Consider the following 15,824-nt stretch of genomic DNA (forward strand, 5'->3'; position numbering starts at 1 on the left):
CACACACACACACACACACACACACACACACACACACACACACACACACACACACACGGACACACACACACACACACACACACACACACACACACCATACTGGGTTCTAACTGTCTTTCTTCTTAGAAAAATTTTCCACCTAAAGGAAAGTGTCATTACTGTAACTGGATGAGAAGTAACCATGACCTATGTGTTTATTTAGATATTTAGATTAATGGTTGCTCTCCGACATTTTTCCTTCTTTTAGAGTTTCATAACTTTCACTAATGGTAATTAGAGCACATTTGTTATCACCAATTTAGAGTATTTACACACTTAATGAACAACAGCTGTGATGAAACGGGCAAATTGTGAATGGTGTGACTGTTTTAGATTAATTAAAGATACAAGTAATAGCATGTAAATATCACTGGATGAGAAGCCTCAAATTTCTTTGGAGTCATATGGAAGGCTCTTTTGCATTAAGAACTTTTTGATTTTAGCGTTAATTACCAGGAAAAGTATCAAGATTGTAAAATATGTACAATACAAATATGAACTGTAAAGCTAAAGTAATCACTTTTAACATAGTTTAAAATATATATTTTTATATCAGCTTAAGAGAGCTACACTACAGAGATCATAAGTCATTTTCTCTACCAGGCAACAACAATAAAAACAATCCCACCTGGTAGATTATCATCTGGAAAATAATTTGTCATATTTAAACAGAAGTGGTGTAACAGCTACAGTTTAGATAATTGTGACTGATATATCAAAGTTCATGCTCAATAATCCAGGTAGAAAAATCCAACAAAGTTAAGTCAAGTCCTCTGGACGATTTCTTTCTGTTGAAACTTTTAGTCTTTCATCCAAAGGACTTCATCAGTCTGAGGAGCCACAACAAACTCAGTCTTATAAATAGCACCTTCTCATAGAGGGTCAACCAGTTTGATGGTGCTAAGATGGTTTCTGGAGTCCACCCTCTCCCCCTCCGTGGTTGATATAATTTCAATTCATTCATGACAGTCCTGAGTAAAGGTGTCAGTTCTTTCAGTTTTAGAAGAGTTTACTAATTTGAATTTAAAAATCAAGAATATACAGATCATGATTTATTGTGCAGTTTTTAGCTGTGTGAACTGTAGCCCTGCTGTTTTTGCTGAAAAGCTGAGACAAGAGTCTACGATGAAGTTAAACTCAAAACAGTCTGCTCCTCAGATAAATAGTCATTACATACTTTTTATGTATATCAGTGTTTCTGTTCAGTGCCCTGAGATTACTTCTGTTGTGAATTGGCATTATATAAATAAAATGAACTGAATTGAATTGAAGCCCAGTCATTTTATTTTATTTGTGTTTGTACTTTTACAATGACATTTACTCTTGATTTAGAGAACCAATTGGTTCGGATATATTTTTACTGTTCATTGTTTAAAAAAAAAAGTAGTCTACTCTTTTAATACCTTGTTTCTGTTTCAAATGTCTCAGATTTGTACAGTGGCCCTAAGGTGTAAATGAACAACATTTAAAAAAACGGAATGACATTAAGCTAAACAGGAAATTTAAAAAATAAACTTTATTAACTTTATTATTTATTTATTATTATTATTATTATTATTATTGTTGTTGTTGTTGTTGTTGTTGTTGTTGTTGTTGTTGTTTATTAACTTTATTTTTCAAATGTAATTCCGTTTTTTCAAATGTGATTCCATTGTTTCAAATGTTGTTCATTTACACCTTAGGGCCACCATAGATTTGCACTAGAAAATAAAATATGTACCTACTTATTTCGTCACGTTAATGTTTTGCACCATGGCTCAAATCCTCTTACATATTATTACTACTACTTACTGGAGTTAGTTAATACTGTTTTGTATGCAGCTTTATAAATCTTTCAACAGTAATGAGCTCGCACATTTCTGCTTTTATGGCCCCTTCACTGATGCAACAATCAGCCATTTTATGTTCTGATTTCTATTTAGAAATGAAGTTATATTTATTACTTGCTATTTTCAATGACTCTTGTACATAAAAACATATTATTTTAGGCTGATACTGTTACTTTACCTGTGAAACCACTGTGGTTTCCATGGCTCGATGTAACCTTCAGTCTGAACGAGTTAAGACACATCAGGGTTTCTTTTACCACTAGCACCAGCAGAACACAATATATTCTGAGATTGCCTGGGCTGTGTAAATGGTAGTGGTGTTCTCTTCATAAGTAGCAAAGGCATCATGAAGTGTAGTTCACCTACGCAGTTGCTAAAAGTTTAATGGGAACTTAATTGGTCTGTGTGTGTGCATTTTTCAGGAGAAGACAAAGGAGCTGGCTCAGAAGCAGGCTCAGCAGTGAGTATCACTTTCTAACTTGTAATGGAAATAATTGAAGCATGTGTACTCTGTACTGTAGTGTGTACTCTGCTGTGCTGATTGTGTCAGTTTGTCTACCCAACTCTTTAACCAGTCACCTTGTTGTGTGTGTGTGTGTGTCCATGTAGTCAGGACCCAGCCTCCCTGTCTCTGCTGAGCATCTCAGACTTGATTCCAGATTTGCAGACTATCTTTTTCTGGATGTCCAACTCCGTAGAGATCCTCTACTTCATCCAGCAAAGAGCTCCAGCCTACACACACAGCATTGAGACGCTGCAAGGTACACACAGACACACACACACGGACCCGCACATAAAGTCTGAACGATGAGTGTGGAAACAACCTGAGTTAAGAGTCGTTACTCACACTGACATGCAGGAGATGATGTCACAGTTTTAGGCTTTGCTTTTCACTGTAAACCTCTTAAGTATGTCTCTGTCATCTATTTCTAGGGTCAAAGGAGTCGTTGCTATCGGCGACCATTACAGCCAATGAGGAGGCTATGACTATCTTGGAAGAAGTGATCATGTACACTTTTCAGCAATGTGTCTACTATATCACTAAGGTGATCCATCACTGTGGCAACGTTGCCATAGTCTTTAAAAGGGAGGCCGTTGTTTTTGTGGTTTTAAAATTAAACAGGATGAATAATAACAATTATTCATACCGAAGGTTTGATTTAATTAGTGGATAGCTAGATGAGAGGAAAAAAATTCTTAAATTGTTCTGTAGTTTCATTTTGACACATTTCTGTTTTGTGTTTCTGTGCGTGTGCCCAGGCTCTTTATGTGGTGTTGCCAGGTTTGTTGGACTGCAATCCATTTCCAGTCGACAGCTCTGAGCCCTGCTGGAAAGGAGGTGTCGGGTTTCCTGAACCCGTGCGCAGGGTCCTGCAGGTAGGCATAGGTTATTGTGAAAGACACATAAAATCCATCTCTTTGCCTCACTATGCTTTTTTAAATTTTGCATACAGAAATGTTGAATAAAGGTTGTTTTCATTTATCTTCATTAATAATAGTGGCTAGTTACAAACCTTTGTTTTATTTTGACATGGAGCTGAACATTCGGACACAAATATTATGTAGCACCAACTAAGACCTGAAACTCTGAGTTTGGTCAGTCTGAGTCCCAACAGCTTTTTTGAAAATCAAAACATTTTATTATGTTTCTCATTCACTAAGAAATAGATTAAAGGCAGTACGTTTATCACAGCTGAGTTAGTGTGTCATTTATTCAGTGGGGGGATGTAACAAAGTACAAGTACTTCACTACTGTACTTAAGTACATTTTTCATGTATCTGTACTTTACTTAAGTAGAGTTAAAGGTGGATACTTTCGACTTTTACTCCACTACATTTGACATTAAGTATCTGTACTTTCTATTGCACTACATTTCTACAATGCATTGTATTACACGTTACATTCACGTTGTGTTTTTTTTTTTATTTGTTCGTTAGTTTGAAAGTAACCAATGGTGAGAGGGGAGTTGGTCCATTGAATCACTGTAAAATGTGCAGATAAAGTTAGACCCGTCTTCAAGAAGAGCTGGGCCAGTGACGTATATTCTAGTATATACGTCATTGAGCTGGGCGCGCCCACAGCACCGCTAACACACCCAAAATGGATTCCACCGCGGAGAGTCAGCCAGAAGATATGCACAACCCCTGGCCTTATTGAAAAATTGTTGAAAGATTATTGAAAGACTATTGAAAGATTATTGAAAGACTATTCAGTACAGCTGGACAGATTTTATCTCCCAAAAGAGCCAGACTGGACTCAAAAAACTTTGAAAACAAACTTCTTCTGAACTTGAACAAGGAATTCTTGCTGCAATATTAAAATGTGTCAGTTCATGGGATGTTAGGAGACAAGACATGTCTCCAAATGTCTCGATACTCAGGTCCAAGTTTTGAAAAAGGTGACAGGAAGTTAAAATATTGTTCAATATAGACCCATTACAAGGTTGAATAGACAGTATTTTAACTAGAGTTGATGACAAACTGGAGTTGAAATGATCAGAGCCTGTTCCTTTGTTAGGTCTAATGCTCCTTTTTTCAAACAGACAACTTTTGCTTAAATGTTTTTACTGCAGTTAAAATGACACGTTGGTTTGTGTTAAATAAAAACTTTCAAAGGTAAAATCATTCCTCTTATTTTGTTTCATGAACTTTAACTCTGCAGGTCATCCCTGAAATTCTGAAGAATCACAAGTCCAAGTGTGAACTGTGTCACAGAGTAAACACAATAAAAACATGTATTATCTGCAGCATCGTTCATTAAAATGGCTCAACTCTATTAATGTATTACAGAAAATATACATACAGTAGGCACACTTAATGATATTGTAGACCATGCATTAGGTAATACATTCAGCAAATACGTTTACTTGTAATACTTGAAGTATTTTTAAAAGCAAGTACTTACTTTTGCTTAAGTAAAAAAATTAATGTGGTACTTCTACTTTTACTAGAGTACATTTTTGTCTGATTATTTGTGCTTTTACTTAAGTACAGTGTTTGAGTACTTTCTCCACCACTGTTTATAATGGAAATGAATACATGCGACATTTGAATTCATTTTATTTGTGTAAATGGCTGTAAATGAGAATGCATCAGCCTATGAGTCAAACAGAAGTTATCTTTTGATATGCATGTACAGTCCATCACTACTTCGTGGTTCATTTTGCGCGGATTCGCTCAATCATGGATTTTCAAAGTAAGATTGGACATGACACACAATTGACTGATTGATGGATGAGCCACACGATCAGCATGGAATTTTTATTTAAAATAAATTATTTTAAATTATTTAGCACCTCCTGCGCAGGTGCACAGGTCTTTGTGCAGCCCACAGCTGCGGAGATGCTCCCTCCTCATATTTCCGCACTGCAGTGGAGAAGTGGGCGTGGCCAAGAGCAGGTGGCTGAAATCATGACATTCTGTGGCTCTTTTAGAGCGTTTAGAGTTTAGAAACATTGTTTAGAATATTGCAAGAGTGTGTGAAGGGTTTAAAACACATTTATATATACTAAAATAAACTACTATTTTTACTACTTGTACTACAATTCCTACTTCGGTTTTTCACTCATCACTGGGCTTCAGGGTACGAATCCCCCGTGATAAACGAGAGACTACTGTACACAAGATCGCCTGTAAAAGACAGTTATGCATATAAGGCCATGTTTTATGCAAATAAGAGTGTCAACTCGTTGCGATTGTGGCTGAGTGGTTAGAGCAGTCGTCCTCCAATGCAAGAGTTGGGGGTTCGATTCCACCAGCAGTCACATATTGAAGTGTCCCTGGGCAAGACACTGAACCCTTTACTAATTGGCTTTTATGTATGTGAATGTTTCTGTAAAGTGCCCTGAGACAACTTTGTTGTGATTTGGCGCTATATAAATAAACTGAATTGAATTGAATTGAACCCTTAATTGCCTCTGATGTGTGTCCCATCAGTGGATGAGTGTGATCTAAAGAACTGATTAGTCTTTGTGTAGATGTAGTAGAGTGCTGTATGAATGGGTAAATGAGGACACAGTTCTATTTCGTATAGACTTCGCCCTTTTAAGACTTTCGCTAGTGGGCTTATCCCTTCGCGTGCAGCGCAGCACTGAAAACTTTAGTCCACGCCCACCTGCTGTGTGGGCCTCACCCCCAGTCCGTATAAATTTCGGTGAGACCGGGTAATCGGCTCCCATTTTTTCTTCAGCCAGCTAGCTAGCACTGTCAGAAGAAGGAAAAGTTGTCCAGCTTTGGCCGGCACAACCTTTGCTAAGGATGCCTGGGTCTCTGCCACGCCAACCTCCTGCCATCCCAGTGAGCTCTTCCTCCCCGAGGAGAAGCAGCCGAACAGCCTTATTCAAAGTAAGTGCCGAGGAGTGCTTTTTCGTGGTGGGCCGCTACCCGCTGGACGACACCATCGCCTTTTCTAAAATGTGTTTTTTTCCTTGCGGTAATCGAATGATTTCCTTGAAAAAGGCGATGTTAGCAGCAGCCCCGCTGAATGTTTTTCCATGGCGGGTCGATACCTGCTGGACAACGCCATAGCCTTTTCAAACGTGTTTTTTCCTTGCGGTAATCGAATGATTTCCTCAAAAAGGTGATGTTAGCAGCAGCTTCGCTGAATGCTTTTCCGTGGAGGGCTGCTACTCGCACAGCAACAGGTCTGCTATCTCAGCCTTTTTCCTCACCAGCGATCTTCTCCGGTGCACTCCTGCGCATGGAGCACGCAATTACGCAGCGCATAATTACGCACACAGAAGGCTGAGTGATGAAATGTTTTTTGTGCAAGCAGGTGCTTCATGTTGTGTCTGAGTGGACCCAGTGAGGCATAGACTACATCCTGCTTCGCCTTTAACCCACTAGCGAAAATCTTAAAGGGCGAAGCCTTGACGAAATAGAACGTTGGTTACATACTGTAACCCCAAATTCTATTAGTATAAGCGTAGCCCTTAAGCTCTGGGCCTCACTGGTTCCTAAATGGCTGAAGAAAAAAGCTATTTGGGAGCCGATTACCCAGTCTCACCGTAATTTATACGGACCGAGGGTGAGGCCCACACAGTAGGTGGACGTGGACTAAAGTTTTCAGTGCTGCGCACAAAGGGATAAACCCACTAGCAAAAGTCTTAAAGGGCTACGCCTATACTCATTGAATCTGGGGTTACAGTACGTAACCAACGATTTGTGTTGTAAAAAGCTTTGAGTATATTGGTAAGATAGAAAGGTGCTATATAACTACAGTCCATTTACCATTTGTGGCAGCTGTGGCTGAGTGGTTACAGCAGTCGTTTTCCAATGCAAGAGTTGGGGGTTCAGATCCATCAGTAGTCACATGTCCAAGTGTCCCTGGGCAAGACACTGAATCCCTCACTACCTCTGATGTGTGTCCCATTGGTGTATGAATGTGATCTAAAGATCTGATTAGTATATTTAGAATGATTTGTTCAATTAGCTTTGTAGAGATCTAGTAAAGTGATGTGTGAATGGGTAAATGAGGACACAGATTGTAGTGTAAAGCACTTTGAGTGTCTGGATAAGATAGAAAGGTGCTATATAAGTACAATCCATTTACAAATAAAATAAATCCCACCTTGAAACTCATAAAACCCAAAGAATGTGCTGCAAATGTCCTAAAGCCAGGAACAACGGGACTCCATACGTCTGGCATACATGTCACGAAAGGACAGCAAAGTGTCTTTCTTTTGCCACGGGTCCACTTAGTATTGGGGAAGTGGTTGTAAGGGTGCTGATCTTCATGTTTATTATTTTAAGAAAAGGCTGCATGTGTTATTACATGAAGCTATTAGTACCTCTGTGTATTTTATAATGGTAGTATTTCTTTGTGTGCAGGTGTTTCAGAGTGCGCAGGAGCTTTTGCAGGGCTACTTGGTCCATCCAGAGATCCAGGCTCAGATGTTTGCTTACCTCTTTTTCTTCTCCAATGTGTCACTATTGAATCAGTTAATGGACAAAGGTAAAAAAAAAAAAAAAGCAGCGTCCCACTCTCCTTTCCATTCCATCTCCCACTGGATTTATTAGTGTACGAGAGAGAGAGACTGTGTGTGCGCCCTTGAGTACATGTCAGCATTTTGACAGGGACTAACCCAGATTTGTCCTCGTTGCCCTTCTCCTATCTGCATTCTATTTTACCCCCCTCCTTTTCCTTCTCCTCTTTTTTACCTTCCTTCTTTCCATCTGGCTATTGGGGGGCAAAGACAATGAAGAGCAGAGGGAATTAAGAGGTGTGAAGAGTGAAAAAGGATCGAGAGCAAGTTCACTTGTTTGATGATCTTACTAACTGTGTTGTCAATCAAAGTACATAAGAGTAATCTACCAACAACATTTCCACATGTTCAGCCGACTCACCTCCTAGTTTCTGGCACATTCACTAAAACACACAGTACAACACTTCAGGTGTCTTTATTCACCAGTGGAGACGAGAGGTGACATGTTTGGTAAAGGGAAAATCAATAATAACTTTATATTCATGCAGGAGCTACAGTGTCCTCCATGTCATCCTCACCTCCTCCCTCTCCCTCGCTCCGTCTGTCTGGCTTTCTCTCTTCCTCCTTCACTCCCCTTTTTGTCGCTCATTGATATTTCTCTGCTGACTGTGTCCATGGAAACAAGGAAGTGAGTTTGTGGCAGGTATCGCTGACGTTTGCACTGGATGCTTCACAAAGCACACACACACACACACATCACACACAGGTTTGTTTTGCTATCTTTATGGGGTCTTTGCATTGACCCATTCATTTTTCATTAATTTCTATAGCCTAACCCTGACCTTTACCCTAAACCTAACACATCCCCAATTCACACCTTAGTCCTAAACCTAACCCCTAACCCACCAGCGGGACTTCTTCTTATGGGGCCCGGGCTTTGGGCCCCATAAGGAGCAGTTGGTCCTCGCAAATTAGTATAAGTTGGAAAAATGGGCCTTACAAAGTAGCATAAACAAGGACACACACACACAGTTACTCACATTCAGCTACTCCTTAAACAACACACATCATGTTATATTTATAGCTCAGCAAATAAAAAACTAAAATTATGAGCGGTGTTTTGATACCATACCATTTTTACCATACCATTTTATTTATTTTTAGAGCACTTTAAACAGCGACAAGGCCAACCAAAGTGCTGTACAGACAGAACAACAGACAGCACACAAAGCAATATACAAAATTAAGTAAATCAAAAATAGACATAAAAACGATGCAGATAATAAATATGATGACAAACCAGTGTGGAGCATACAGGTTCACAACACAGATCATTTGGTGTTGAAAGCTACTGAATAGTAGTGAGTTTTTAAAAGGGATTTGAAAACTGAGAGGGAGGGGGCCTGTCTGACAAGCAGAGGTAACTCGTTCCAAAGTCTTGGTCCTGCTACAGAGAAGGCCCTGTCACCTCTGCACTTAAGACGAGTTCCTGGAACTGTGAGGAGCAATTGGTCCGCTGACCTCAGGGAACGTGGTGGACATATGGGGTGGGGGGGGGGGGGGGGGGGGGGGGGGGGGAACTGTTCAGCAATTTATAGACATACAGGAGTATTTTGAACTGGATTTGAAGGTGGGCCGTGATATGCTGTGACATCTTGTATGTCACATACTTGTGCTGAAAACAACTTTTTTAGTTTGGGCTGTTGACCCTAGTATATTTAAAGCAGTGTAGGTGTGTGCTTGTGTTTGTAAACAACTGTTATGAAGCATTATCACACTTTGACAGGAGGCTGTGTGATGTCTCGTCTGTTTGAAATTCTTCAAACTTAGATTACTGTATGCCTAGACATAAGCTTATTACTTGGAGGAGTGTGTGTGTGCATCCAGAACATATGGTTGAATATAGTCAGGGATGCGTGTGTGTGCGCAGTCAGCAGATAATGCTCCCAGTTTATTGTCTCCCTGACTCATAGTCACTTGTTTAGTGTCATAATGTCAGGATGTTTGCAGTTTAGTGCTGATTCTTTGTCCAGTCTTTTTCTAATAGACAATTTTGTAAGACGTTACATAAGTTTTAAATAAGCAAACCTTACTGAAAGGCCAAATATTTTAGTTTCTGAAACTCTTAGGCGATGTGCTCTTAGTCTATAATTAATCCTAGACTGGATGCATACCGGTAATTGGTTATGATTTTTTTTTAAAGTGCCAGGAACTAAAAGTGATGAAAACAGCTGCAGGCCTGCATGAAACAGATGACATTTATGTGGTGTTGTACTTACAGGAATATAGTAAATTAGGTCAACAGAATTCAGAGATTACAGAGCTGATAGGTGACACAAGCTAAACTCTGAGATGTTGCAAAAAAGGCAACAACTAGTGAACTAACAACTTATACATTATACACTTATACACCACTCATGCCAGTGGAAATCAGGTTCTAGCATTTTTTTAATGGTAACTGAAGATCTAAGGAAAAAACATTTGAGTCATCAAACATCTGCTGGCATCGAAACATTTTAGAGTAGGGATGCACAATATTATCGGCATGGTATCGATATCAGCCAGTATCAGCTTTAAAGTTCAATATCGGACATCGGCCATTCCATCAAAATAACTCACCGATATAAAAGGCGCTGTTTTTGTATGACAACCCAGTGACAAGGATGCCTGCAGCGGCAGCACAATGTGATGACGTCACGCACGCCTACCTGATCTCATCACACCAGAGAGGAAGAAGTCAAAATGTCGGTGCTGTGGAAGGTTTTTTTTCTTGTTGTTGAAGATATCAGATTCTGAAGATTTTTGGACTACACTTCATCACTACATCGTCCCCAGTCAGAGATATTTTTCTGACGTAGCCTTACCCGAGTAACTAGCCGTCATTTCCAACATCGTTGAGAAGCTAGTAGTCAATAGCACTTGGGTGAGTTTCACCACAGACATTTGGACGTCGTGTTAGCCTCGTTAGCATGATTAGTCTTACAGCACAATGGATAGACAAAAACTTTAAACATAAAGGCTGTGCTTCATGCACAGGAGTGCAGAGGATCTCACACTGCAGCTATAGGAACCTGGAACAAGCCTCCACATGTGAGACAGCATCGCAGGTGACTAATGCTAATAAATAATATTTAACACTTTTCATTTAAAATAAGTTAAAGTGCTATGCATATGGCTGTTACTGAATATATGTCACCAGCTCCTACAACTGTTGCATATTTTTTGTAGAAAATAAGCCTAAATAAGAGGGCAATGTTCTGACAAAGGAAAGTATATAAAATATCGGTATCTGCATCGGTTATCGGCCAAATAAGTTTTAACATATCAGCATATCGGATATCAGCCAAATATCTAATATCATGCATCGCTATTTTAGAGCCAATCTTTCTATTGAATGTTTCTCAGTAAGCATTAGGACAGCAACTCCAGTAAGGTGATGTTAACCTAACAAATTGGTCCTTCCTCAAATTACCACTGAACTATTAATTAAGTTCTTTGATACAGTTTAGGGCTGTTCATTAAATAAAATCAACATTGCAACATCAGCATGTGCAGTATCAAAATTGCAAAGGATTAAAAAAACTGCAGGCTCAAACTTCCACACTTGTAGGGTTTCTGTGGTATTTAGTCATTTTGTCTTTTTGAATTATTTTAGTGCTTTTTTATTATTATTACCTGTGATTCAGCTGCTCATTAGCTCACCTGTTCTTAATCACCAATCATGCATCCCAGAGTATAAAATTTCCTTTGGCTGAGGCAGCTGTAGTCAAAGCCTCACATGTTTCTGCCCTGGGCCTCTTTTTTGGGGGAGGGGAGAGGCTTTCTTCTCTTTTCTTGTCACCTGCCTGCTTATCTTTTTTTTTTTTTAGATTAAAGATGTGGTTCCCAACCCTGGTCCTTGAATAACTCCATCCTGCATGGTTTAGTTGCTTCTCTGCTCCAGCACACCTGATTTGAATGAACAGGTGATTAACAGGCTTCTGCAGAGCTTCAGGAAGTAATTACGTCACAGAATCAAGTGTGTTAAAGCAGAGAAACAACTAAAATATGCAGGATGGTGTTCCTCAAGGACCAGGGTTGGGAACCCCTGGATTAAAGTCTTTGTATCATACCTTCCTGCAGGCTTCTCGCCTGCACCCTTGAATCTCCTTCACCACCGAAACATCACTCAAACTGCATGCAAATATACTATTTTGACAATCAGATGGAACCCCCCCCCCCCCCCCCCAGTCTACTAAATGCCCACAGACAACACATGGAGAGTATTGTGAGCACTGTACTGACAAAACATATAGGTTTACCACAGTTAATGATGCTACCATCCTTTACAGTAATGTCATGTTTTTTTCTAATATTGTACAACCCTGCATAGAAAACCAGTAAAACACAGTCCGCTGAGCACCTTCTGCAGCAGAGCATTTGTATTCTGCAGGTGCTTAGTGGCTTCAATCACAACTTCATTAAAAAGTAATGTCTGAATTGTTATATAGAACACACACACACATTAACATAAGCACACAGTTTGTATATTAATGTATTTCCATCCAAGACACACACCCTCAAATAAAAATCTGCAGCAGGGTTTCAGATGAAATGATCAAGATTACCCTCCTTTTCTGTGTGTGCGCATGTGTTTAGGTCCCCCTCGGGGTTGGTTTCAGCGTTCCACAGCTCTACAGATTCAGGCGTGTTTGAGAATGGTCATGGAATGGGCAGCCAAGTCTGGTCTGGGACATCTGGCTGACAAATTCTTTACAAAACTCAACAGTACTGTGTCCATAGTGGCCACGCCCCCGCAGCAGCTCACACAGGTGACACACACACATCTGTTACAGTCTTATTCAGCATTTGTCCTGCTTTGCTTTAAATATTCACAACAAATAAAAAAAAGACCCAATTATAATCACTTCTAAACAGTCAACACTATTTTAAAGAAACGTACTAAAGTGCTAAAATATGAGGGATCATGCGTCACTTTCTCTGTTTTACACACGCATCAAACTGAATGGATTTTCTTAAAGCGATGTGACGTTGATAGATGTTGTCGGGCACAGCACAGCCAACAACGTTTACCGCCTGACAGTCATCATCCCTGGTCGTTTGACTCTAGACTCATTTTTCCTCTCTCTGCAGCTGAGTTGGCGTGTGTTGTCCAGTGAGCACCCAAGTCTGAAACCAGTCCAGCTCCACAGGATTCTCACTCAGTACCAGCTCACAGCAGAGATAGGCCCTGTCCCTATGTGGCAGCCCAGCAGCGAGGATGAGGCGTATGTTTACAGAACAGGTAAGTCTTTTGGTTTTAGTCAGAAACATTGATAAAAGGATTGCAACATAAACTCCTCGTGTTGTTAAACTGCAGCTTGTGAGTTTCATGATGTCTAAATAAATGCAGTTAGTGGCATTGACTTTGTAACAATAGCTTATGGTGCTACTATTATTAAAATATTTCTGAAAGCAAAACATGATACATGTCTGAAAAAAAAATGAAGCTATTATCTGGATGATAACCTGCATGCCAGAAGAACAGACCGATAGAGAAATGCTGACATTAGATGTTGTGCATATTTGTTAACATCAGTTTTTGTGTTTAGTCGACCTCCTGGAGAGCTTTGAGAACCATCCACCCATCGTGCTGCCCAGCTCTGGCTTCAGAGTGGACCTGGACAGCGAGTGCGTCGAGGACAGCATCTACAGACAGCTGCTCTACGTTCGCCACTATCTGTGGGGTCTACGCACCAAGACGCAAACACACACCAGCGCTCCCAGTGTGCGCACGCAGTCCAATGGAACCAACACGGCTGACTGGCCGGATGTTCAGGTCAGAACGATTCACACATACATGAGCCCAGCAGTAATCCCGGTCATGGATTACTGCTTTGGTTTTGGAGAAGTTCTTCATAATCCCATAACTAAAATACAAAACCTTCTACTCCCATTCAACGCCGGCTTACACACACAAACCGAGACATGGTTAAATCATGGTTAATCTGATTAGACTTGATGCTGTCTAATTAGAGGGGACAGCTGACTAGACCATAATCCCCAGCATGCAGCACCCTAAAATGTATACATTCACCCTAGGAATACATATATGTACTCAGAGTTTTTAGAATGAAACTTTTCAGCTTTGTTTTTTATCTACTGACAATTATACTATAATTATGAATAATCACTGTTTTAAACTGAAATTTATTGCATGCTTTATTCCAACAAGATTGTCTTCTAAAGTGTTTCCTCATCATAACACAGAGGGAGTTGTTACCTCCAGCCCACAGCAGCCCCCGCACTGGGAGCGTCGGGGACGAAGGCACATCAGAGGAGAGAGGACGGGACAGATCCTTAGGCCAATCACAAACACACAGCCTCAGAAGGAATGGGACTGTTTACCATCCACGAGCAGCAAATCCAGATCCATCCTGCCTTCTGACCCCACCTAACACCCCCCTGTATCCTGAGGGTGGAGGAGGGCCTGGGCAGGTCATTGGCAGCAGTGTTCAAATTAACGGTTGCTCCGGTAGATCTGTGGCAGAGAGCAAAAAGACCAACGGACTCATCATCAATGGACTTGAAGGTAGGCTGAGCCAACAACAACAACAAGGAAGTATAAGGGAATTCACGTGACTCCTAGAGTTCTGATGGTTGATGCTCTTTTAATTTATACAAAATCTTCTTTGCGTATTAATTTAAGTAAAGAACAGGGCTGCTTGCTTGATATCAGGAAAAACATCCAATTGTGATAACACTGAGATGACCAAGTTGTGTCACACACACATTTTCCTCACTTCAGTGGGTATTTTTCTTTTTTTCATTTGTCATCCCAACACTCTTTGTGTAGCCGTTTTGGCCACTATCCACAGTAAATCTGGTGTGGATGTCAGTGGCAGTGAGAGCTGTCTGGTTGTCTTGATACTGGGACCCGGACCATAAAGGCTTAGTATGAATATATAAGCAGCAGGTTTTTTTTGTAAGATTGGCAAACAGGCAGCACGGTGGCACAGTTGGTAGAGCTGCCGCCTCTCAGCAAGCAGGTTGCCCTGGTTCAAATCCCGGTCTGGGGGCTTTTCTGGGTGGAGTTTGCATGTTCTCTCAGTGCATGCATGGGTTTTCTCCGGGTACAGTAGTCCCTTGCTACTTTGCGGTTCATTTATCGTGGACTCGCTCCATCGTGATTTTTCAAAGTAAGATTGGACATGACACACAATTGGCTGATTGATGGATGAGCCAAACGATCGGCATGGAATTTTTATTTAAAATTAATTATTTTAAATTATTTAGCACCTGGGAGAAGCTTCCTCCTGTACGGAGAGCAGCTGATCTCCAAGCAGAACAGAGAAGTGGGCGTGGCCAAGAGTGCAGCTGGAGGCAGAGAGCTGAAATCATGACATTCTGTTCCTATTTTGCGGTTTTTCACTTATCGCAGGGCTACGGAGGTACAGATCCCTCACGACAAACCAGGATCTACTGTACTCCAGTTTCCTCCCACAGATCAAAAACATGCATGTTAGACTGATTGGTAACTCTAAATTGTCCCTAGGTGTGAGTGAGAGAGTGAATGGTTGTTTGTCTCATTTGTCTCTGTGTGTCCCCTGATGGATTGGAGACCTGTCCAGGGTGTACCCCGCTTCTCACACAGTGGTAGCTGGATATGGGCACCAGTGACCCCTGCAACCTGAAAAGAAGAAGCAGGTTAAGTTGATGGATGGATGGATGGATGGATGGATGGATGGATGGATGGATGGATGGATGGATGGATGGATGGATGGATGGATGGATGGATGGATGGATGGATGGATGGATGGATGGATGGTATTGCACATACCATCATAATGATACATTTGCTGCTCTGTGATGGATGGATGGATGGATGGTATTGCACATACCATCATAATGATGCATTTGCTGCTCTGTGTTGGATGGATGGATGGATGGATGGATGGATGGTATTACACATACCATCATAATGATACACTTGCTGCTCTGTGATGGATGGATGGATGGATGGATGGTATTGCACATACCATCATAATGATAC

The 15,824-nt window shown here is 40.7% G+C and overlaps 1 protein-coding gene across 1 annotated transcript in view; it reads left to right on the forward strand.

Annotated features, from left to right (window-relative positions):
- Window positions 1-15,824, forward strand: part of radil (Ras association and DIL domains) — a 30,728-nt gene that overhangs the window by 12,531 nt on the left and 2,373 nt on the right. Inside the window, 9 exon segments of the mRNA XM_037689833.1 lie at window positions 2,291-2,328; window positions 2,478-2,629; window positions 2,802-2,914; window positions 3,129-3,245; window positions 7,698-7,821; window positions 12,431-12,603; window positions 12,926-13,076; window positions 13,384-13,610; window positions 14,042-14,363. Of these exon segments, the coding sequence (XP_037545761.1) occupies window positions 2,291-2,328; window positions 2,478-2,629; window positions 2,802-2,914; window positions 3,129-3,245; window positions 7,698-7,821; window positions 12,431-12,603; window positions 12,926-13,076; window positions 13,384-13,610; window positions 14,042-14,363 (1,417 nt within the window).

Source organism: Nematolebias whitei, chromosome 16 (genome assembly GCF_014905685.2).
Source record: "Nematolebias whitei isolate Nwh7 chromosome 16, NemWhi1, whole genome shotgun sequence".
Lineage (NCBI taxonomy): Eukaryota > Metazoa > Chordata > Actinopteri > Cyprinodontiformes > Rivulidae > Nematolebias > Nematolebias whitei.